This window comes from Pecten maximus, chromosome 4 (genome assembly GCF_902652985.1).
Source record: "Pecten maximus chromosome 4, xPecMax1.1, whole genome shotgun sequence".
NCBI lineage: Eukaryota > Metazoa > Mollusca > Bivalvia > Pectinida > Pectinidae > Pecten > Pecten maximus.
This window is the reverse complement of record NC_047018.1, coordinates 36,951,020-36,977,429: the sequence shown is the minus strand read 5'-3', so window position 1 is coordinate 36,977,429 and position 26,410 is coordinate 36,951,020. Positions and strand designations below refer to the sequence as shown.

The 26,410-nt window shown below is 38.3% G+C and overlaps 1 protein-coding gene across 1 annotated transcript in view; it reads right to left on the bottom strand.

Annotated features, from left to right (window-relative positions):
• Window positions 1–26,410, bottom strand: part of LOC117325990 (caspase activity and apoptosis inhibitor 1-like) — a 109,988-nt gene that overhangs the window by 24,759 nt on the left and 58,819 nt on the right. The window contains exons 5-6 of the mRNA XM_033882541.1: window positions 8,283–8,364; window positions 3,261–3,426 (exon numbers count right to left, since the gene is read on the bottom strand). Of these exons, the coding sequence (XP_033738432.1) occupies window positions 3,261–3,426; window positions 8,283–8,364 (248 nt within the window). The remainder of the gene's footprint in view (window positions 1–3,260; window positions 3,427–8,282; window positions 8,365–26,410) is intronic.

Below are 26,410 nucleotides of genomic sequence, written 5' to 3'. Positions count from 1 at the left end.
CAGGGTTTCCTCGGGGAATTCGGCACCGAACACTCGATCCTTTTAACGGCATTTTCTACACTACGATGCCCCATTACACACTTCAATGCACCTTCAATACAAAACTTAATTAATTTCCATTTTTTTCCCCAGTCAGATTCTTGGACGATAAAATAAAACAGCAAATTCCTATTCTTGTGGCCTTTGGACATATGATATTAAATTTAATTAATTCTGATATCTTTCCTCAAGTCAAATTCTCTTAAGATGAAATAAACAGGTTGCTATTGATGTTGGTCTAATTAGAAACATATCTATAGCAGAACCTTGACAAGCCCATGTCTCACCATGGCCAGGAACCCTCATTGTCCTATCCTCAAAGTCACTGGTTCTATCGGCATTATGACACATGTTGACAACCATTTTCCTCCCTAGAATAATTCTAAGCATTCATGTCCATCAATTTGGAATTCTCAAACTAAACCAGACCACATCAGGATTCCTCTATATATAGATTTGATAGTATTTTTGTATGTTTTGTGATAAAAACATTTGAGAATCAGCAGAAACCCATGTGGTCATCAACATGATAATGCTTCAATACAGGGGCAACAACAGTGTTAAGGTGAGTAATGATGTAGGTATGATGGGTAACAACCCTAGTGATGTAGGTATGATGGGTAACGACCCTAGTGATGTAGGTATGATGGGTAACGACCCTAGTGATGTTGGAATGATTGGTAACAACCCTAGTGATGTAGGTATGATGGGTAACGACCCTAGTGATGTAGGTATGATGGGTAACGACCCTAGTGATGTTGGAATGATTGGTAACAACCCTAGTGATGTAGGTATGATGGGTAACGACCCTAGTGATGTAGGTATGATGGGTAACGACCCTAGTGATGTAGGTATGATGGGTAACAACCCTAGTGATGTAGGTATGATGTAACAACCCTAGTGATGTAGGTATGATGGGTAACAACCCTAGTGATGTAGGTATGATGTAACAACCCTAGTGATGTAGGTATGATGGGTAACAACCCTAGTGATGTAGGTATGATGGGTAATGACCCTAGTGATGTAGGTATGATGGGTAACAACCCCAGTGATATAGGTATGATGGGTAATGACCCTAGTGATGTAGGTATGATGGGTAACAACCCCAGTGATGTAGGTATGATGGGTAACAACCCCAGTGATGTAGGTATGATGGGTAACGACCCTAGTGATGTAGGTATGATGGGTAACAACCCCAGTGATGTAGGTATGATGGGTAATGACCCTAGTGATGTAGGTATGATGGGTAACGACCCTAGTGATGTAGGTATGATGTAACAACCCTAGTGATGTAGGTATGATGTAACAACCCTAGTGATGTAGGTATGATGGGTAACAACCCTAGTGATGTAGGTATGATGGGTAACAACCCCAGTGATGTAGGTATGATGGGTAACAACCCTAGTGATGTAGGTATGATGTAACAACCCTAGTGATGTAGGTATGATGGGTAACGACCCTAGTGATGTAGGTATGATGTAACAACCCTAGTGATGTAGGTATGATGTAACAACCCTAGTGATGTAGGTATGATGGGTAACAACCCTAGTGATGTAGGTATGATGTAACAACCCTAGTGATGTAGGTATGATGGGTAACAACCCTAGTGATGTAGGTATGATGGGTAACAACCCTAGTGATGTAGGTATGATGGGTTACATTCCTAGTGATGTAGGTATGATGGGTAACAACCCTAGTGATGTAGGTATGATGTAACAACCCTAGTGATGTAGGTATGGTGAGTAACAACCCTAGTGATGTAGGTATGATGGGTTACATTCCTAGTGATGTAGGTATGATGGGTAACAACCCTAGTGATGTAGGTATGATGGGTAACGACCCTAGTGATGTAGGTATGATGGGTAACGACCCTAGTGATGTAGGTATGATGGGTAACAACCCTAGTGATGTAGGTATGATGGGTAACGACCCTAGTGATGTAGGTATGATTGGTAACGACCCTAGTGATGTAGGTATGATGGGTAACAACCCTAGTGATGTAGATATGATGGGTAACAACCCTAGTGATGTAGGTATGATGGGTAACAACCCTAGTGATGTAGGTATGATGGGTAACAACCCTAGTGATGTAGGTATGATGGGTAACAACCCTAGTGATGTAGGTATGATGGGTAATGACCCTAGTGATGTAGGTATGATGGGTAATGACCCTAGTGATGTAGGTATGATGGGTAACAACCCTAGTAATGTAGGTATGATGTAACAACCCTAGTGATGTAGGTATGATGGATAATGACCCTAGTGATGTAGGTATGATGGGTAACAACCCTAGTAATGTAGGTATGATGTAACAACCCTAGTGATGTAGGTATGATGGGTAATGACCCTAGTGATGTAGGTATGATGGGTTACATTCCTAGTGATGTAGGTATGATGGGTAACGACCCTAGTGATGTAGGTATGATGGGTAACAACCCCAGTTATGTAGGTATGATGGGTAACGACCCTAGTGATGTAGGTATGACGGGTAACAACCCTAGTGATGTAGGTATGATGGGTAACAACCCTAGTGATGTAGGTATGATGGATAACGACCCTAGTGATGTAGGTATGATGGGTTACATTCCTAGTGATGTAGGTATGATGGGTAACGACCCTAGTGATGTAGGTATGATGGGTAACAACCCTAGTGATGTAGGTATGATGGGTAACAACCCTAGTGATGTAGGTATGATGGGTTACATTCCTAGTGATGTAGGTATGATGGATAACGACCCTAGGGATGTAGGTATGATGGGTAACAACCCCAGTGATGTAGGTATGATGGGTAACAACCCTAGTGATGTAGGTATGATTGGTTACATTCCTAGTGATGTAGGTATGATGGGTAACGACCCTAGTGATGTACACTGTAGGTATGATGTAACAACCCTAGTGATGTAGGTATGATGGGTAACAACCCTAGTGATGTAGGTATGATAGGTAACGATCCTAGTGATGTAGGTATGATGGGTAACGACCCTAGTGATGTAGGTATGATGGGTAACGACCCTAGTGATGTAGGTATGATGGGTAACGACCCTAGTGATGTAGGTATGATGTAACAACCCTAGTGATGTAGGTATGATGGGTAATGACCCTAGTGATGTAGGCATGATGGGTAACAACCCTAGTGATGTAGGTATGATGGGTGACGACCCTAGTGATGTAGGTATGATGGGTCACAACCCTAGTGATGTAGGTACACTATATTTGTTTACCTTTGATGTGTCGCCAGAATCATCAGTCATTTCCCCTTCTTCAACATCCTCCTCCTCATTCTCCTCATCCTCCTCCTCTAATGTATCTTCTCCCGCCTGTATATTATCTTTATCTCCCTCCTCTGCATCAGCCTCTCCATCTTCCTCTTCCTCATCGTCCCCCGTGCTGTTAAGAAGACAGGCTCTGATGACATCATTGTCATTATACATTTTGTGTCAGTTTCACATACATATTTTGTAGGTACATAACGTGTCCTTGACTACCTCTTCCCTAATTATAACGGTATTCATTTTCTGGCAAATATGATATAATATTTACATGTAAATTATTCCCAATCAATATGTTGTACAATTTACAAGATAAATGTTTGATAATTTTGTTGATCTTTAAAAAATTTGAAACAACAAACAGGTTATTTAAAGATACTTTATGGGATTCAGCAAATACAATCATAAAATATATCATTATTTTCTGTGATGTAGAATTTTGGAGTGAAATAAAATACTCAATTACCGTGTGACATCTAGCATGCCAAATGCTTTTATATGTGGAAATTACATTATTTTTGGAAGACAGAGATATGCTACCCATTAACGTATCAAATTATACATGTATTGTCCGCTGCTGTTACGTAGTTTACTGTAATCTCACATGCAAGGACAGCTGCACAGGTAGACGTCTATCTATCGGCTTTATATTCACATGAGGAACTTGTTTATTGATATAATGGAAAACAAAATTTAAGCATTGTGACTTACAAACAAAAGTATTTAACAGGATTTTGCTATGAATCAACATAAGTTAATGAAATAAACATTTTTTTGAAATAAATTTTGTAATGAATTTTTTATTTTGTATGAAAATTTAAAATATTTTCATTAACTTGAAAATGAAAATGTCATAAAAATCTTGTTTTTTATTTCAGCTATGCATTAATATTCCTCTTACTTCCACTGCTTATGTTTTTTTTTATTTTAGCTGTGTATTCATGTCCCCCTACCTCCACTGCTTATGTTTTTTATTCAGAAAATAATCAGAGACAAAGTGGTTGGTAAGAGGTGGCCAGGTTGTCACGGAAACACAGACTGGACAGTATTCAATCTGACTTGTAATTCCGTGCTGCCCAGACAATTGTATGTGTTATTCTGACTGCTGACACAGTTAACACCAGGGATTCCTTCACACTCATCTACATGGCTAACATTTACATTTTTATGAATCATTTTATGTCTTCCTCAAAAATAATCTTCAGATGTTCAAACCACAATTTCTCATAAATTTCTTTGATGACTTTAGTGTTGTATTTTTCTGAGAGACTAATTAGGAATACAGAGCTCTCTTTCTGAAACAGGAATAATTATAAACAGAAACGTTGATATAAAGAGAAAGATCATAATTATTAACAGGAACATCTTATTAACAGGAACATCATATTAACATGAACACCATATTAACAGGAACATCATATTAACAGAAATGTGATATTAACCGGAACATCATATTAACATAAACATGATATAAACAGAAACATCATATTACTAGGAACATGATATTAACAGGAACATGATATTAACAGGAACATCATATTAACAGAAACATATATAAACAGAAATATCACAGAAACATTGCACATGCATAATATTTTCTCAAAATAAAAAGTTCATATCTTTTTTTAAAATCAATATGTAATGATAACAAAATATCAATATCCTTTAGTAACACTTATAACTCTATCAAAAATGATTTATAAGATTTCCAATCAGTTTTTTGGAGATAAAGGAAAATATAGAATTCATAATATCTCATTTTTTGTTATGATTTTTGTGGGTGTTTTTTTGTATAAAGGTATGCGTGGTGAACACATGTCCATGTTTGCATGTAGAAAATTCCATTAATAGTTAGCTGTAAAAATAGCGTCATCCCTCCAGATAACCCATGGCTCTTCCTCACGCAGTCTACAGTTGTGTGTAGACTGGGCAATATTGATTTAAACTTGTAGATTCTTAGTCCTCTTGGCACAACTTCCCATTTATAATTAAAAAACAATGCCAAAAACATTGCAGGATTCTGACAATCAGCTGTGTCCTGACACCTATATCTGTTATTGAAATATCAGCGTAGATAGGAATAAGATTTCTCTTCACCTCTCCGATCATCCATACAAATTATAAAAATTTCAATGCATTCAGACAAATTATTGATAGCGCTATCTCTTTCATGACCATTTCATACTTAATAAACCAACGTTAAATAGCCTAGACTGATGCGGTTTGATGTCCGTGTTTACTCTACATAAACAATAGGAAGACTACTGATGAGATGGTTCTTAAAGTCACACGCATGTTCAACAATCACCATTATAACGAAAAAAAGAAGAAAAAAAAAAAAGAATAAATAAAATAAATAAAAATAAATAAATCATAATACCAAATTTTACTTTGTATCCTTGACATAAAATCATTTTAAGAGTCAGGCAGGGTAAACATTTTCATCAGCTCAAAAAACCATTGCAACCAGGTGAGAATTACACATAAAAATGGACGCTGAACTTGATTTAATTCTAGCCACATGGTTTGTAATCCCGATGATGGTCCTTGGTGTTTTGATGGCCTACAGCTTGTAACATATTTTATATAAGATACAGGTATTAGAGACGGTTCACCCCTAGACCAACACCCGCTGATTCCGATACCATACTGATAATGAAGAAATAATTACAGGTTTTTAGTTCCCTTTACTATAGCATTATGGTTACAAAATTGATAAACCTTGGGAAGATGTAAGTGTTTATCTGAAGAAAACTATTTTTTTTATCTCCGGGGATTCAGAGGAAGGTATGTTCTTGAATTTATGACATTTTAAAGCTTGATTATAATGTAGTGTTATGAGTATCAATTTTAGACTTCCATATGAAATTTAAATTGGTAATTTTTATGTGGAAGCTAGAAGAGATTTTTTTTCTCTCATAAAAACAACACACTAATTGGCCTTTCAGCTGAAAAAGCTGTAAAAAGACACAAAAAAATCATATAAATATTTGATCATCTCTAAAAATGACCTTAAAAGCCATTATAAAGATTTGAAGAAGCCAAATTTTGATGAGATACAAGATATTCGTAAAAAGTTTCCAAAGCATAAAATTGTAAGGTTAAACCTACGCAGTCCCTGAACCCTAATCTCAGTACCATTGACCCTCTTTACGAGTCAGCCTCAGAACCACATATACAGCCTAATATGGGCGCTGGACTTTGGTCCATCAATATTTTTGTATTCCCCAAATGTATTCATATTGTATAATCATGTTCCACTGCATTTGAGACAAATGGATATTGAACTTAATCTGCATGAGGAAACATTAGCATGTGTTGTTTCTTGTGTAACAATTAAGAGATTCTTGTAACTGATATTATGTATAAATGATGTTTCTATGAATCATACATACGCATTATTTAACTATATTTATATTCAGTTCACAAGAGGGGAGGGGAGGGGAGGTTAGGGGAGGGGAGGGGAAGGGAGGGGAGGAGAGGGTAGGGGAGGGGAGGAGAGTGATACAGTTGTGAGAATTATATATACATTTATTGTATTTTTGCCAGTGAAATATAGAAACTTATCAAACTGATAAAACTGATATTTTCACTGTAGCAGTGTGTATTGGGAGAGGGAAGCCAGTGTCTTGTGGGAGAGGACAGCAAGTATGTATTGGGAGAGGGAAGCCAGTGTCTATTGGGAGAGGACAGCAAGTATGTATTGGGAGAGGGAAGCAAGTGTGTATAGGAATGGAAGCCAGTGTGTATTGGGAGAGGGAAGCCAGTGTGTATTGGGATATGGAAGCCAGTGTGTATTGGGAGAGGGAAGCCAGTGGGTGTGGGGAGAGGGAAACCAGTGTGTATTGGGAGAGGGAAGCCAGTGTGTATTGGGAGTGGGATACCAGTGTGTATTGGGAGAGGGAAGCCAGTGTCTATTGGGAGAGGACAGCAAGTTTGTATTGGGAGAGGGAAGCAAGTGCGTATAGGAAGGTGGAAGCCAGTGTGTATTGGGAGAGGACAGCAAGTGTGTATAGGAAGGTGGAAGCCAGTGTGTATTGGGAGAGGGAAGCAAGTGTGTATTGGGAGAGGGAAGCCAGTGGGTGTGGGGAGAGGAAAACCAGTGTGTATTGGGAGAGGAAAGCAAGTGTGTGTGGGGAGACAGAAGCCAGTGTGTATTGGGAGAGGGAAGCCAGTGTGTATTGGGAGAGGACAGCCAGTGTGTATTGGGAGAGGGACGCCAGTGTGTGTTGGGAGAGGGAAGCCAGTGTGTATTGGGAGAAGGAAGCCAGTGTGTATTGGGATATGGAAGCCAGTGTGTATTGGGAGAGGGAAGCCAGTATGTATTGGGAGAGGGAAGCCAGTGTCTATTGGGAGAGGGAAGCCAGTATGTATTGGGAGAGGGAAGCCAGTATGTATTGGGAGAGGGAAGCCAGTGTGTATTGGGAGAGGGAAGCCAGTGTCTATTGGGAGAGGACAGCCAGTGTGTATTGGGAGAGGGAAGCCAGTGTCTATTGGGAGAGGACAGCCAGTGTGTATTGGGAGAGGAAGCCAGTATGTATTGGGAGAGGGAAGCCAGTATGTATTGGGAGACAGAAGCCAGTGTGTATTGGGAGAGGGACGCCAGTGGGTGTGGGGAGAGGGAAGCCAGTATGTATTGGGAGAGGGAAGCCAGTGTCTATTGGGAGAGGACAGCCAGTGTGTATTGGGAGAGGGAAGCCAGTATGTATTGGGAGAGGGAAGCCAGTATGTATTGGGAGACAGAAGCCAGTGTGTATTGGGAGAGGGACGCCAGTGTGTGTTGGGAGAGGGAAGCCAGTGTGTATTGGGATATGGAAGCCAGTGTGTATTGGGAGAGGGAAGCCAGTATGTATTGGGAGAGGGAAGCCAGTGCGTATTGGAAGAGGATAGCCAAATGTGTATAGGGAGAGGGAAGCCAGTGTGTATGGGGTAGCCAGTCTTGTAAGGTTGGGTGTGAGATGTAGGTTGTATTACCTGCCCTGGTCCTCCTCCTGTTCTTCCCCTGGTTGAGAGGTTGAGTCTGCCATTTGTTCATGATCCTCTCTAGCCTCTTCACCTGTAAGTACAAGGAAAACCTGTCTATACAAGTATACTCAAAACAATGCTTCGCTTTTCTTTGAGTGTTCCAATATGTTTTTGTAACAAAAGATCAAAGTTCACAGTTCAAGGTATCCTTAGAGGTAAGCCCAATACAAAGGTCAAAGTTCAAGGGGTCAAGGTCATAAATTGCAAATGTTCATTAATCAGCAGGTTTCTAAATAAATCCATAGGACATGGGCCTTGGCACAGGTCAGTATACATAGCCAGATGGTTTTGTTATATTCACTTTTTCATCATGAAGGTCAAGAAGGACATTGATGTGCCCTCTATACAGCTATATTTATTAATATCCCATGGGTATGTCGGGATCCTCCACATAAACATGCATTACATGTGCTGTGTTAGGGCCAAAATTGTGGGGCTGCAGTATGCGAGACAATGAGACATTAAAACTATTGTATTCATTTGTTTGTCTGTCTCGTATATAGCCCCCACACAAGTTTAACGATTTTCCCTGCCATATCTCAAATTAATGAATTGGCAAAAAAATTTAATCAAAGTGACAAATGTGTTGAAAATTGGAAAATTATCGCAGTCTAGCAGTCTTTAACTAAGTGCATGGCACTATAATGTAAAGTTTTATCAGCCATTTTAATCGATCGTAAATTTCAATGAAAAAATCCAAACCAATTTGCAGCGGTGTTCCAACGCTTGTCTATTGCTTAAGTCAACTGGCTGTGTTATCAGGCAGGATATGCAGCAGGCCTGATGTGATTACTGATAATCATCCACCTAAATTACAGTACAGGTGCTGTACACATCAACACTTCATAACACTGTCTTTAATGTGTCAGTCTCTACCACTATATGATGTCCCTGACAACACCTTCCACTGATGAACCTGACCCTGACAACACCTTCCACTGATGTACCTGACCCTGACAACACCTTCCACTGATGAACCTGTCCATGACAACAACTCTTACGGATGTACCTGACCCTGACAACACCTCCCACTGATGAACCTGTCCATGACAACAACTCTTACGGATGTACCTGACCCTGACAACACCTCCCACTGATGTACCTGTCCATGACAACAACTCTTACGGATGTACCTGACCCTGACAACACCTCCCACTGATGTACCTGTCCATGACAACAACTCTTACGGATGTACCTGTCCCTGAAAACACCTCCCCCTGATGTACCTGTCCCTGACAAACCCTCCCACTGATGTACCTGTCCCTGACAACAACTCCCCCTGATGTACCTGTCCCTGACAACCCCTCCTCCTGATGTAACTGTCCCTGACAACCCCTCCCCCTGATGTACCTGTCCCTGACAACCCCTTCCCCTGATGTACCTGATCCTGACAACCCCTCCCACTGATGTACCTGACCCTGACAACCCCTCCCACTGATGTACCTGTCCCTGACAACCCCTCCCCCTGATGTACCTGATCCTGACAACCCCTCCCCCTGATGTACCTGTCCCTGACAACCCCTCCCCTGATGTACCTGTCCCTGACAACCCCTCCCCTGATGTACCTGTCCCTGACAACCCCTCCCCCTGATGTACCTGTCCCTGACAACCCCTCCCCCTGATGTACCTGTCCCTGACAACCCCTCCCACTGATGTACCTGATCCTGACAACAACTCCCCCTGATGTACCTGTCCCTGACAACCCCTCCCACTGATGTACCTGTCCCTGACAACCCCTCCCCCTGATGTACCTGTCCCTGACAACCCCTCCCCTGATGTACCTGTCCCTGACAACAACTCCCCCTGATGTACCTGTCCCTGACAACCCCTCCCCTGATGTACCTGTCCCTGACAACCCCTCCCACTGATGTACCTGATCCTGACAACCCCTCCCCTGATGTACCTGTCCCTGACAACCCCTCCCACTGATGTACCTGATCCTGACAACCCCTCCCCTGATGTGCCTGACCCTGACAACCCCTCCCCTGATGTACCTGTCCCTGACAACCCCTCCCCCTGATGTACCTGACCCTGACAACCCCTCCCCCTGATGTACCTGACCCTGACAACCCCTCCCCCTGATGTACCTGTCCCTGACAACCCCTCCCCCTGATGTACCTGACCCTGACAACCCCTCCCACTGATGTACCTGTCCCCGACAACCCCTCCCCTGATGTACCTGTCCCTGACAACCCCTCCCACTGATGTACCTGTCCCTGACAACCCCTCCCACTGATGTACCTGTCCCTGACAACCCCTCCCACTGATGTACCTGTCCCTGACAACCCCTCCCACTGATGTACCTGACCCTGACAACCCCTCCCACTGATGTACCTGTCCCTGACAACCCCTCCCCCTGATGTACCTGTCCCTGATAACACCTCCCCCTGATGTACCTGACCCTGACAATACCTCTACCTTATGAATACTTTAATATCTCTTAATTGCAGATTTTATCTTTCTCTCCAGTTCAGCATTATATTTTAAATGAGTTTGAGTACTGTTTTCCATTAAGTCCTCTGAATCAATGGAATCATTAAAACTTAATGTTGATATTAGAGAAAAAAAAATTTCAATTTTCATTTCAGAAGATATAGATCAGAGTTGTGATAGTTTGGAATTCCAACTCGTTAGTGGATTGCATGACAGCGTCAGTATAATGGAAATTATCACTTATTTTCTACTTAGTCAGGCAACAAACAGAATAATGGTAATACAATTCTCGATCGTTAATGATGTACTGAGGGTTGACCTAACTAAGGCCTGTGGTACTTAATCTAGAAATATGTTTTAATGAATGTTAATAGAAGAATTAAAGAGAAACTTTTATGTTTGTGTTCCACACGAGTAGATAGAGTTAATTGTTGATGATTATTATAATCCTGGCGACCGATTAGAGTCAGCGTGACCAAACCCCCCAAATTAAACCTATTTTACTACTGTTCTGAGCTCTGCGGCCATACAACAAAGCAACTTCTACCATATACAGAAGTTTGTCTGGAATTTTATTTTTCCAAGTTATGGTCCCGTGGGTCCTGGTTTCAATGGCAATAAAAGGCAAGGACGCGTGAATTGAATCCGATCACTAGATCCACTAGGCGTAACAAATTCATAGAAAGCTTTTTGAAATCAATTTCAATATCCAAATAGTATGCCTCACTTGTCTTGATGGTATAGAGGGATAATACTCGGGCCGATCGCCAGTCAAACAGTGGGCATCTCAAATCTTTGCCACTCTAGCGGAATCAATAGCCATGCACTTGTTTTTAGCATGCAACATTTAATTCTCTCCCTTCAATATTAAAATTTTTACACAAGATTTTTTTATTCTATACTGAAGATCAAAGTCGTCGAGCATTTCTCTTTAATGATAGCATTAAAGGTTCCATGGTTAATAATCCAATTTCAAAAACTATAGTTCGCTGAAACACGGCTCTATTTTAATTCCCAGTGCTTAATTTGCACGCCACTATTTCCTACATCTGACTGAACTCCCAGCCACGTCGACTTCCCCATTTGGAGTTTTAATGCTTGAAATTTGTTTTATCTATAGCAAATAAAGGAAAAAAGGAAATAATTTTGTTTTATTTACATTTACCAATTAACCACCAGAAATATTGCGGCAGACATACAAAAAGTTATTTGACAGAAAATCCTGAGAGACTGTTTCAGAGGAGGAAAATATTGATTGGAGTATTAGAATTGTTTAGCTTTGGCCAGTACCTACTGCCCATCGGACGACGGCTATCTCATTACAATATACATGGCCATATACACCAATTTTAATACATTTTAATTAGATTTTAATCCCTAATACACATTCCGGTCCATGCATTTATGGGCATACACATTGGATGGGACACTAGTGATAAAAAGCTGAGAGTTTGTAATAATGGAGTACAGTGCTAGGGTATGATGTAAATCTGTTTCGGCTGTATGAATTATCTCCCCTGAGCCTGTAACGGTCTGCTAGGCCAGCCGACCAATGCCACACTGTACTTTAGTGGTGGTAAGTGATAAAGTATTGGTGTACTAAGGATCAGGTCTGGACCCCTCACTCTATCATTCTCCCACCGACATGTAAATGATGTTTTACCAAACACATATATATCTATTACTTTTGAAAATGATCACATATCTATATATTCACTTTATTCAGAATGATTTGAGGTGAAATTTAAATTAAATTCAAATTTGTGAAGGATAATGGCAGAAAATGATTATTTCTTTAAAAGTAATGGAGTTAAGATAAGCTGTTTTAAAGTAGCAAACATTTACGAGTATAATAATCTGTAAACTACATAGAAACAACCATTACATGGATAGTTATAGGTACTTCACTCAACACGAATTCGCTGTGAGCACGAATTGCCAGCTGATACTGTTTTGAAATAAAAAAGTAAGGAAGGAAAAGTTAACATTGTGAAGTTTTTAAAGTTTACTTCAAAGGATTGTAAAATGACATACAAGATATTAACACCTTTCAGAACAAATTGTAAGTTAGATGCAAGAGCTAAAAATGAATTAAACTGCATCATATATATACGTACAGCTGTTTCATCCTTCTACGACTCGTCAATGATATGCTAATTCAGGGCCTGCAGTGTTGATACAGAGGAAGCAACAAAAATCGGTCAAAAGAAATATTAAAATCTAGATGGGGATCAAGGCGCAATATCGTCATTATTCAATAAATTTCAATATTGGATTTCAAAACGTCAAGTTTATGTGAATAATTAGAACTGTGTCACAATGCCAATGAGTTGACCCCGCTTTTTCAAGATCATATTCATTTGCACAGTGATTTTAAATTTTGTGTGTTAGTTATGATATACAGAACTGACCTCTCAAATTATTTCTTTCACAGAACATAAATACCAGGTAGTCATGAGCTTGATAAATGGCTTTTTAAAAATCGTAAGAAGTGATGATTTTTGTTAGTTGTATGATAGAACTGTAATCGTTCCTGAAAGTACAATAAATGAAGAGTTTAAAAAAAATAATTAAGGTCAGAAAAAGTAACGTGGAGATGAAAAATATACAGAAATTACCGCATTTATCCGCAAATATACTCCTGCCCAAAATAAACCCTCTTCTTCAATTTTGCAGAATTATCAAATTGAAAATTGCAAGCTAATAAAAGTTATTCACATATAAGCCCTCCCAAAACTTATATGAATTTTTTTTTTACACTTGGGAAGGGGGCTTATTTGGGATAAATAAGGTAAGGTCCATGATTTATCTTTAATGTCTACATAAATGACACTTTGAAATTAAAATTAAAAAAAAAATTGAAATCAATACCTTACCTTATTCCTTTTCAATAATGTTGGATGAAAACTAACACATATTAAACATTTTTATAAAAATACTGTTCAGAGTAGGCGTCATTCTAATATTAAAAACAACTAGTCTCAGGTGAGCTAACACCTAGTCGTGAGCTAAAAATAGGGCTAGTGTCCTAAATATCAATGTAAATGAAGTATTCCGGTGTAATGCTCAAATCCTGTAAAGTAACTGGGCAATGGAATCATGGGTATCATACACAGGTGTAACAATGGGTATATCATACACAGGTGTAACAATGGGTATCATACACAGGTGTAACAATGGGTATATCATACACAGGTGTAACAATGGGTATCATACACAGGTGTAACAATGGGTATATCATACACAGGTGTAACAATGGGTATATCATACACAGGTGTAACAATGGGTATCATACACAGGTGTAACAATGGATATCATATACAGGTGTATTCTAAATGGGAATATTGTTAAAAAAAATGTGAATACCAGGATTTGAAACAAACGTATAACAAGCAAGGGTCTGTCAACGGTAACTATCGTAATCAAAATGCCAAACTCGGTGCATCTATTTGCTATGTGTGTATGATAAATTGACAGAACAATCTAACTCTCAAATCTGATGTAGTTTTACTGCTGAAAATATGAATTGAAAATTATACAGCTGAGACAGCCCATAAAAAAACAATAAATCACGGGGTTTATCATCTCAGTCTCACTTAATTGAGTCATAATAAGGCTAAGGAAATACCGAGTAGACAGTGACAAACACAATATGCAAATTACACGCCTGGCCCATCATTGTAATCATTATTTATAAGCTTGAAGGTTTAGAAATAAACTTAAAAAAAAAGAAATTACAACAATTTTTGTTTTCTACGAAATGTATTGTAATTCTAATTGCAGTAATATAAAAAAACATCTCTGTTAAGGAAAAATTTCACATCAAGGTAAAATTTTAAAAAGAATATAATTTGGTTAGGTGTCCCATGCAGCCTGTCGGATGTTAGACTGGCCCTAGGCATGGGTACCTCGGGGGCCTACATCCTTATTTCTCGTTGCACAGGGATACGACTATAACACTATATAAGTCAAATCCTCTCCAACAAACAAAATGCTAAAGGTGACATCTCTTCAATAATGTCCAAAAGTCAGGTTTAAGTGGCAAAGATTTAACGGACTATAGGGAACAACAGGTCTCCGAAACCTCTATTGAGGCTTACAAGTCAGGGTCATTTGTACCCAAGGCCCCTCATTACCTCCGTGACAAATTGCCATCATAGCAGGTGTGCTTTTTTATTTTATGAACTTTATCTCAAAAAATATGTGTAAGTTGATTTCCAGCATTTATGATTTGTTATTAGTATTAGAGTTTTCTTGGAGGATAAGAATATCATCACCCTGGTTACATAGCCTATTCTCTTGTCCTTGATCATTACTCAAGCTTTACTATAAAACTGAAACTCATCTCCACAACACAAAAGCAAATCTGGTTAAAAACTGTTTTATGTTTCTATAGAGAATGTTAAGTACCTCATGGGTAAAGACATTGACAAAGTTATATTTAAAATAGTTTTTACAATCTAATACTGGTAAGATTTCATGTAGTACAGGGTTCTGTTGCTTTGGAAAGGCACCGACATATCAGTAGTACTTAACCTTTGAGGAAAATCCAGCTTTGACACACTAAATGTGCTATAGAAAAATGAGGAAAAAAGACTTTCCTTTAAAACTACATGTGGTGTCCATTATCAAATGCGATTACAGCGTTAGCATTTACAAGTTATTGGCAACATCCGCCGTCCCTCGGGTAATGGTCATCTTGATGTGTCGGCCAACATTTGTCCATCTCGCAGACAACTCTGATAAAACTCATGATGTTCTGCCCAGACTAATGCCTTCTGCCATATAGCAAAAATACAGACATTTTTCAAATTTGCTTCTGGAAATATCAGATTTACTTATACATATCACGACAAAAATTTATGCATTGTTCCTGTAGATTCTATATAAAATCTTCAATTTTCACTGAAATGATAAAACCATCCGGTTTTAGTATGTTTGAAGCCTGTCTAAGCCTATTGTAATGTAAATTTCTCTGTAATTACTATTTACTAGACAACCATTCTCCCTGTTCAGATATCAAACCATTGTCTTCAGTTTATTCGATAGACAGAATACATTGTCTCTTTAATACAGGTATCAGATTGTTGTCCCCCGCTACTTCAACAATGTAGAAATTACTTGTTTCGGATTGCGAGACAACGCTTCACCACTTTGGTCTTTTTTTTATTTGTATCTAATTCTGACAGGCTTTCTTACTTCTGGTTCAGTGGCAATAAGACAAAAAAAATACAGACTGCCTTTTCAGGATATTCAAGTCCAAGTAAGCAAAAATAACTTCTATCTAAACAATCATATCTTTCAAGTGTATATTTAGATATTGACCAGGATATTATGAATAAAATCGAAGGAAGGGTCTTTAGATACCCGAAAGCACACTTTGGGGAATAATCTGACTTAATAGTTCCGTTCTATCATATATTCCATGAGATTACAGATATAGTACATGTATGTGTCAATGATTAAAATCTAAACATCTCTAGTAAAAAAAATCTTGAAATTTAAACATCTATAGTAAGAAAATTTTGAAATTTAAACATTTATACTAAATTAAGAAAATATGGAATTTTTAATGTTTAAAGTACTGAAACATGGAAATATAATTATTTAGTAAGAAAATATAGAAATTTTAAACATCTTTACTATGGAAATATTGAAATAAAAACTTCAATGGTAAGAAAATTTTGACAAAGAAAATTTCCCATGGAAATTGAAAACAAGAGGCCCAGTGGGCCTCAATCACTCACTCGCCCACTTACAGTAGAACTAATGGTAAAATGTCCAATGTTTACGTTAATGGTTATATGTTTGTGATGTTTTAGGAAATAGTATACAATATTTCTTACTGAAGTGATATGATTCTGTGATGAATTGGTGAATCATAATGTGGGTTTTATATAGGTGTATTGTCAAAGTCAGTTAATGGTAATGAAATACCAAAACTGTCTTCATTGGTATTGTTGAATCAAATATACGTAACCATTATTAAACCCATTACAATGTACTTTTAAGCTGAACCTTCATATCACTCAATCATTGTGACCTGCTTACAAAATATTAGGCATCTATGGGTCTTCAAGTTTTTTACATAATTGACTGCTGTGACCTTAGAAATAGGTCAAGGTCATTTATAAGAGAAAATAAATTTTATTGCACTCCATAGCTTAACCTACCAACCAAAGATGAGAACCTTGGTTTTTTAGAATGTAAAAGGAAAGGGCTGGTGTGGCTTGTACAAAATATAGTCAAATATAGTCTCTGTCACTTGGCTGACAGAGCCTTGGCTCATCAAACCATTCAGAGACCCTTTCAATTTCCCTGTTTTTTCACAAGATCTTGAGAATAAGTCATGCAAATAATTTTTTTGCTATTTGGCCCCAGCGACCTTGAAAATAGGTCAGGGTCATTTATATGAGGAAAATATACCACTATGTCCAAGGTACCTGCTGAAAACAAATTATATAGGCCTTAAATGGGTCTTCTGGAACTGAGACAGAACTTCAGAAGATTTTTCAACATACCTGGTATTTGACCCATATATGTGAATTTTTAAAACAGGTCAAGATCATTGTTGTGAGTTCAAGGCACTTCATAGCAGACAGCTATTGGCCAAATACGAGTGTCCTGTGTCTTTTAGATCTTGAGAAAGAGTTTTTAACTATTTGGCCCCTGTGACCTTCAAAATAGGTCAAGGTCATTTATTTGAAGAAACTAATGCATACTCTGCCTCATGTACCTCCCTGCCAAATATCAATTCTCAGATGCTTATAGTTTTCTGGAAGAAGTTAAAATTAACAGAAGGACAATAAACACTCACTCCTGCACCATACCATAATCTCACCGGCACTTTGTGCCATGGGAGATAAAATCATATTTACAGATACCTATAGACATATTTTAACTTTATAACAGGACCTTCAATGTTTATTTGTGAGTAGGATGGGTAACTGTATAATAACCTTTTCCCCATCGACCCTTAAACTCTTGAAATAACTTGTTAATTATGTATGGAAGCAGAGAGTATGGAGATAGCATTTATCAAACATAAGTTGTTTAAACAAATAAACTCTACATAAAATCTGACAAAATTCAGAATCATGTGAGGGAGCAGAATTATACCTGGTAATTGTATTGTACACAAAGAAACAAACCGAGAAATAGCCGAATGCAAAGCTGGATCAGGAGAAACAGCTTTCAATAAGGGGGCATAACTCCTAAACAACTCTAGATAAAAATAAAGATACTGAAGCAAAGAAAGTGAAACAACTTTTAAAATAAGAGATCCCAGAGGGATTTTGGCCCCTAGCCACCATTGAATGATCTTTATTGATCCTATGTCAGACTGATCTTTGCTCTATTTTTCCATTTTTTCTTATTTTCTCATAATAATCTGATGGCCAACTCTTGGACATTTTGTTTTCCTGATGGGGAACCTACACATGAAGTTTTGGGAAAATTCCTCCAATCCTTTTCAAGAAATGTCGATAACAAGGATTGTTTACTGACGGACGGACGACAGATGGACCACTGACGGACCGACGACTGATGGACCACTGACATACGGACAACAGATGGACCACTGACATAGGCAATTTGAATAGCCCACCATCTGATTATTCAGGTGGGCTAAAAAAGTCGAATCAAAGTGCCTCTCAAGAAAAGACATCTTTGAAACATGATTCTAAAGCATACCAAGTGTAAAAGAGATCAGTAAAAGAACTTATAAATCTCTTTACAATGATAAATTACCAAAATAAACAAAGGGGATTAACTCAATTTTCAAAAATTGTCACATCAAGATGCTCACAAAAACATAATTACATATCATGATAGAAACTTAGTCAGAAACTTGGTCAGAAACTTGGTCAGAAACTCGGTCAGAAACTTGGTCAGAGCCAGAAACTTGGTCAGAAACTCGGTCAGAAACTAAGAGAAGATAAGAAATCTCCAGACAAGATTAAGATACTAAAATAAGTGAAGGGCAATAACTCTTTCAAAAATAATTCAATCAAAATGCTGCTTAGAAAAACACAACCATATACTATGGTTTTAAAGCCTATAGGGAGGAGATCTCTGGACAAACAAAAGTTGATACAGGTGGTAGTGCATCAGAAAGACACTTTACCCTTCTTGCTCTTGATGGTGTGCGACAAGAATCTTGTATGTTTTTCAGTGAAGTAGCCACCAGCTACTACAAAGTGAGTCTACCTTAAAATGACCTTAGCTGTTCACAAGTACATGTATCCAGGTGTATCACTTTAGCCCCACAAAGTCCTGCATAATTAGTCGATACAAGTTTGTGTGTCAGAAAAAAAAACCATGATTTATGAGATGTTTGAGGTAAAATCGCACAGTACTTATCCTATAATTAGCATTTAAGTTTGGAGAGGTCTTCTTTGTAAACCAATTCCCAGCTTACCATTTTAAAATTGATGATTCTGTAAAAATGAAGAAGGGGATATTTGTGGGCTTTGGCCTATTTGTGGATAGACACAGTAGTATATTAAACATGTCTTTATTATATATCTGATGTTAAGATTTTTGAATTCCAAAGATGTTTACTTATTTTCAAATCTGTTTCATTTTCAAACCAAGTTTGAATCAGAAATTACAAGTTTTTTATACATCAAACATAAAATCTAAAATAAATCTTTATCAAATTTTAAAAGTCGTTTTTTTAAGGAATATCTCAGAGAGGTTGTATTTTTTTCATAAAACATAAAAGAGTGGTTCGCTCTTCAGTAGTGTGTTCCAAAGTAAAAAGACAAGACCAACTGTATCTAATGTATTTTCCCGTAGGATTGCTTTTAATCATATCAAATATTATTTTTGATCAAGTCAATGTTTAATTCAATTTGTACAGGATTCAGTGAAAGTGCCAGGAATTGATATCAAGTGAGGAAGGAATTTATTTCATGTTAGCGTCAGGATTTCAATTCATATTGGTGGGCTGTGTGGAAGTGTAACCATTTTATTTCCAATGTAATTGTTGATAACTTGATGTGATAGATGCTCCACAAATTGAAGTTTCGAGTGTAATTAAAACGATCAGAAGTGAACGTGTTGGACATCGATGTGTCAAGGTGGCCACATGGAGACTGGATGACTGTAAAAATGACAGGATTCTCACCAATATCTGCAGCCAATTAAAGAGATAAGGGTTTATTTGTCTCTAGACAGGTATCATTACCCTCCCCAATGTAAGCCTTGCCTTCACAGTCAATTCTGAGGCCTGGAATCAGCCCCCTATCATTGGCATACAGACAAAACCCTCACTTCTGATTACATGGCAAAGTGACAGTATAGATCTAACAAAAAGGGCAACTTGTTAAAAATGAATTAGTTGGTGGAAAGGGCAGCTTGTTAAAAATGAATTAGTTGGTGGAGACGGCAGCTTGTTAAAAATGAGTTAGTTGGTGGGGAGGGCAGCTTGTTAAAAATGAGTAAGTTGGTGAGGAGGACAGCTTGTTAAAAATGAGTTAGTTGGTGAGGAGGGCAGCTTGTTAAAAATGAATTAGTTGGTGGGGAGGGAAGCTTGTTAAAAATGAGTTAGTTGGTGAGGAGGGCAGCTTGTTAAAAATGAATTAGTTAGTGGGGAGGGCAGCTTGTTAAAAATGAATTAGTTAGTGGGGAGGGCAGCTGGTTAAAAATGAGTTAGTTGGTGAGGAGGGCAACTTGTTAAAATGAGTTAGTTGGTGAGGAGGGCAGCTTGTTAAAAATGAATTAGTTAGTGGGGAGGGCAGCTTGTTATAAATGAATTAGTTAGTGGGGAGGGCAGCTTGTTATAAATGAATTAGTTGGTGGAAAGGGCAGCTTGTTATTAATGAGTTAGTTGGTGAGGAGGGCAGCTTGTTAAAAATGAATTAGTTAGTGAGGAGGGCAGCTTGTTAAAAATGAGTTAGTTGGTGGGGAGGGCAGCTTGTTAAAAATGAGTTAGTTGGTGAGGAGGGCAGCTTGTTAAAAATGAATTAGTTGGTGGGGAGGGCAGTTTGTTTAAGAGGAGTTAGTTGGTGGGGAAGAGAGCTTGTTTAAGAGGTTTTTAGTTGGTGGTTAAGAAATCTTGTTTACGAGCAGCTAGTTTGTGGGTAAGAGAGCTTGTTTAAGAGGAGTTAGTTGGTGTAAAGAGGAGCTTGTTACAGAGGAGTTAGTTGGTGCTTAAGAGAGCTTGTTTAAGAGGTTTTTAGTTGGTGGAGAGGGGAGCTGGTTTAAGAGGAGTTAGTTGGTGGGTAAGAGAGCTTGTTTAAGAGGAGTTAGTTGGTGGAAAGGGGAGCCTGTTTAAGAGGAGTTAGTTGGTGGTTAAAAGAGCTTGTCTAAGAGGAGTAAGTTGGTGGTTAAGACAGCTTGTTTAAGAGGAGTTAATTGGTTGGTAAGATAGCGTGTTTAAGAGGTTTTTAGTTGGTGCGTAAGAGAGCTTGTTTAAGAGGAGTTAGTTGGTGGGTAAGAGAGCTTGTTTAAGAGGAGTTAGTTGGTGGGAAAGAGAGCTTGTTTAAGAAGAGTTAGTTGGCGGGTAAGAGAGCTTGTTTAAGAGGAGTTAGTTTGCGGGTAGGAGAGCTTGTTTAAGAGGAGTTCGTTTTTGGGTAAGAGAGCTTGTTTAAGAGGATTTAGTTGGTGGGTAAGAAATTTTGTTTAAGAGCAGCTAGTTGGTGGGTAAGGGAGCTTGTTTAAGAGGAGTTAGTTGGTGTAAAGGGGAGCTTGTTACAGAGGAGTTAGTTGGTGGTTAAGAGAGCTTGTTTAAGAGGTTTTTAGTTGGTGGATAGGGGAGCTTGTTTAAGAGGAGTTAGTTGGTGGGTAAGAGAGCTTGTTTAAGAAATTTTTAGTTTGTGGGTAAGACAGCTTGTTTAAGAAGAATTAGTTGGTGGGTAAGAGGGCTTGTTTAAGAGGAGTTAGTTGGTGGGTAAGAGAGCTTGTTTAAGAGGTTTTTAGTTGGTGGAGAGGGGAGCTGGTTTAAGAGGAGTTAGTTGGTGGGTAAGAGAGCTAGTTTAAGAGGAGTTAGTTGGTGAGTAAGAGAGCTTGTTTAAGAGGAGTTAGTTGGTGGTTAAAAGAGCTTGTTTAAAAGGAGTAAGTTGGTGGTTAAGAGAGCTTGTTTAAGAGGAGTTAATTGGTTGGTAAGATAGGGTGTTTAAGAGGAGTTAGATGGTTGGTAAGAGAGCTTGTTTAAGAGGAGTTAATTGGTGGAAAGGGAGCCTGTTTAAGAGGTGTTAAATGGTTGGTAAGAGAGCTTGTTTAGAGGAGTTAGTTGGTTGGTAAGAGAGCTTGTTTAAGAGGAGTTAGTTGGTGGGTAAGAGAGCTTGTTTAAGAGGAGTTAGTTGGTGGAAAGGGGAGCTTATTTAAGAGGAGTTAAATGGTTGGTAAGATAGCTTGTTTAAGAGGAGTTAGTTGGTGGAAGGGGGACCTTGTTTAAGAGGAGTAAGTTGGTGGAAAGGGGAGCTTGTTTAAGAGGAGTTAGTTGGTGGGTAAGAGAGCTTGTTTAAGAGGAGTTAGTTGGTGAGTAAGAGAGCTTGTTTAAGAGGAGTTAGTTGGTGGTAAAAAGAGCTTGTTTAAGAGGAGTAAGTTGGTGGTTAAGAGAGCTTGTTTAAGAGGAGTTAATTGGTTGGTAAGATAGGGTGTCTAAGAGGTTTTTAGTTGGTGGGTAAGAGAGCTTGTTTAAGAGGAGTTAGTTGGTGGGTAAGAGAGCTTGTTGAAGAGGAGTTAGATGGTTGGTAAGAGAGCTTGTTTAAGAGGAGTTAGTTGGTGTAAAGGGGAGCTTGTTACAGAGGAGTTAGTTGGTGGTTAAGAGAGCTTGTTTAAGAGGTTTTTAGTTGGTGGAGAGGGGAGCTGGTTTAAGAGGAGTTAGTTGGTGGGTAAGAGAGCTAGTTTAAGAGGAGTTAGTTGGTGAGTAAGAGAGCTTGTTTAAGAGGAGTTAGTTGGTGGTTAAAAGAGCTTGTTTAAGAGGAGTAAGTTGGTGGTTAAGAGAGCTTGTTTAAGAGGAGTTAATTGGTGGTAAGATAGGGTGTTTAAGAGGAGTTAGATGGTTGGAAAGAGAGCTTGTTTAAGAGGAGTTAATTTGGTGGAAAGGGAGCCTGTTTAAGAGGTGTTAAATGGTTGGTAAGAGAGCTTGTTTAGAGGAGTTAGTTGGTGGGTAAGAGAGCTTGTTTAAGAGGAGTTAGTTGGTGGAAAGGGGAGCTTATTTAAGAGGAGTTAAATGGTTGGTAAGATAGCTTGTTAAGAGGAGTTAGTTGGTGGGTAAGAGAGCTTGTTTAAGAGGAGTTAGTTGGTGGGTAAGAGAGCTTGTTGAAGAGGAGTTAGATGGTTGGTAAGAGAGCTTGTTTAAGAGGAGTTAGTTGGTGTAAAGGGGAGCTTGTTACAGAGGAGTTAGTTGGTGGTTAAGAGAGCTTGTTTAAGAGGTATTAAATGGTTGGTAAGAGAGCTTGTTTAAGAGGAGTTAGTTGGTGGGTAAGAGAGCTTGTTTAAGAGGAGTTAGTTGGTGGATAAGAGAGCTTGTATCAGACGAGTTCGTTGGTGGAAAGGGAGCTTTTTTAAGAGGTGTTAAATGGTGGGTAAGAGAGCGTGTTTAAGAGGAGTTAGTTGGTGGAAAGGGGAGCTTGTTTAAGAGGTGTTAAATGGTTGGTAAGAGAGCTTGTTTAAGAGGAGTTAGTTCGTGGAAAGGGGAGCCTGTTTAGAGGTGTTAAATGGTTGGTAAGAGAGCTTGTTTAAGAGGAGTAAGTTGGTGGAAAGTGGAGCTTGTTTAAGAGGAGTTAGTTGGTGGGTAAGAGAGCTTGTTTAAGAGGTGTTAAATGGTTGGTAAGGGAGCCTGTTAAAGAGGTGTTAGATGGTTGGTAAGAGAGCTTGTTTACGAGGAGTTAGTTGGTGGGTAAGAGAGCGTGTTTAAGAGGTATTAAATAGTTGGTAAGAGAGCTTGTTAAAGTGGTGTTAAATGGTTGGTAAGAGAGCTTGTTTAAGAGGAGTTAGTTGGTGGGTAAGAGAGCTTGTTTAAGAGGAGTTAGTTTGTGGGTAAGAGAGCTTGTTTAAGAGGTGTTAGATGGTTGGTAAGAGAGCTTGTTTAAAAGGAGTTAGTTGGTGGGGAGGGGAGTTTGTTTTTAAAGAGAGGTTAGTGTATATGGAAGGGAGCTCAATTACAGAGGAATTAATTGGTGGGGAGAGAACTTTGGTTTGAAAAGGAGTAAGTTGGTTGAGAGGGGTTCTTGTTTGAAGTAGAGTTAGTTGGAATGGAGGGAGCTTGTTGGAAGAAAAGTCAGTTGGTTGGGATGGGAGCATGTTTGAAGAGGAGTTAGTTAGTTGGTTGGGAATGGAGCTTATTTAATAGAAGATAGTCGATGAGTAAGGGACCTTTCTTAAAGAAAATTTAGTTGATGATTAAGGGACCTTTCTTAAAGAGAATTTAGTTGATGATTAAGGGACCTTTCTTAAAGAGAATTTAGTTGATGATTAAGGGACCTTTCTTAAAGAGAATTTAGTTGATGAGTAAGGGAGCTTGTTTAAAGAGGAGTTAGTTGGTAGGGAGTGGAAATTGTTTGTAAAGATGGAAGTCATTGCTGACCAGCATGTCTATGTTTAGAGGGCATGCTTAAAATGAGGTTCTTTGGATAGTGTCTGGTGATTTGACAAACTGTGCTTAGAGGAAAAAGGCACCGGGAGATTGATGTTGAAGTGCAGTGCTGTTGTGGCTGATTTATTTCTAGTTCCCAACACTGTTGATATCATAGTCAAACAATTACCACAGATATGTATGTATCTGTCATTATTTTGACAATTGATTTTACTCGTGATCAGATTTTCACTTATACAGCTCTGACGGAACAGTAGACTTAATTCGGAAACTTTACAACGATAACATCACAGACATATTTCTTTTGTGTTTTCAATTTTTTCTGTAATTGATAATAAAAGTCCCACAAATCTTCCAACTGACATGATTGAATTGGGTCCCAATTTTTTCTAGATTGCATGTGCTGCATATAAAAAATGTCTAGTTGGGTCAATGTCATATAAAAATGAAAGAAAAGCATAACAAAGGATAATATAATCGTGAATTTGTTGGTACAATAATGAGAGAGAATGGTTTTTCTGCCCGTGTATCATATGCTTAGCAACGAATCATTTCACCATCAACATCAAGTCTATAACAAAGAATTACACCTGATCAGTACCATCTCACACCTTTGATGAACACAAAAGATGTGTGTCATCTCAATCTCTGTGATAAAGTTGCATTCTTTAGGGTACCTCATTTAACCAAATGATCAATTGATGATGGTATATATAACATTTATACAATTTCATATAATTAACAGAAATGCTACAGATATCTTCATACATCACCATAGTAACGCACTGTTTTTTTCAGTTAGTGAGAAAAGTCTGTGAATATAGACCTTTGTAAACATTCCTGTACCATTTGAAAGCTATATTGGTCTGGCCCTCATCCAGTCAGTAATACACCAAACACTAGACCCAGGGTAATCTTTACAATGATTTAACATCACCATTCCATTATAAAGCTTCTTAAAAAACATCATCTTTATGTTTCTGAAATTAATTAAATGAAATATTTTCATCCTGATGCTTCACTATTACCGTTACATCTTCAGCTTACAATTGTATTTAAGCCCGACATTCTAGAATAAGAAAATTTCTTTGTAAAAAAAAATAATAAAAAACGAAGTAATTTCTACATATGTTGCTATTAAACTGTAGATGTTGTTATGGTAACTAGCACTTCTCAGAGGTCAAATGGCAACACCATATCTATAAAACATTCGAAAGTTGATCTTCAATTTCAGTTTCTATCCAAAAATATTTACCGATGTGCCTTCATTATTTTTGTGTTAGAACTAACATTTTGAAAGTTAATGAACAGACGGCCAGCTCATTTGAGGAGTGCGTTATACATATATAGTGGATATGTATGCAATTAGCAGATGTTCCTCCTCCGAGTGGAATCATCCCGAAATCACCATCTAATCTCTCCCTCACACAGATCCTTACCGTCAGAACTGTTTAAGTTTCTGAAGTTCACCGTCGTTTTGTTTGATGTACTTTACTAAGCGGTGTTTCTAGTTTAAATTTTGACATTTGAGATGGATACACTCATTGCTGAAGTGATGAGGAAGAAACCAACGTAATTAAAATTACATCATCAAAATGGCTGTTGGTGTTGGCTTATGGGATTGCTGATGATCTGTACATTAGAGGGACTGTCCAAGGTGTCCAAATACATTTCACTGCCACCCTTGTAATTAAGTTTTAAAATGAAAATAATTTTTTTCCTAACCAAAACAGTCACTAACTCAGGTAACTTGTCTAAAACTGGAAATAATTGCACATTTGTAAATTTCTAGCATGGTAAGTATAATTGTAATTAAGGTTTGGTGGAGATGAGGAGCAGAGACTGACAGTCTGCCTTACAGAATTCCTGGTTCCGTCATCACCTGTCTAAACCCATTATCTGTCATTTTATACCCTAATTAGGAATAAATCCTAACCCAGAATTTCTCAAAAGTACAAATACCGTCTAGGCACCACAAGTCAATGTTCTATCATAAGTCAACATAACAATGATAAAGTGTAAATTTCTAAAATTAAAAATATACAGATTGTATGATATCTATCATTTCAACTATGGACAATTGATGTTTCCTCCTATT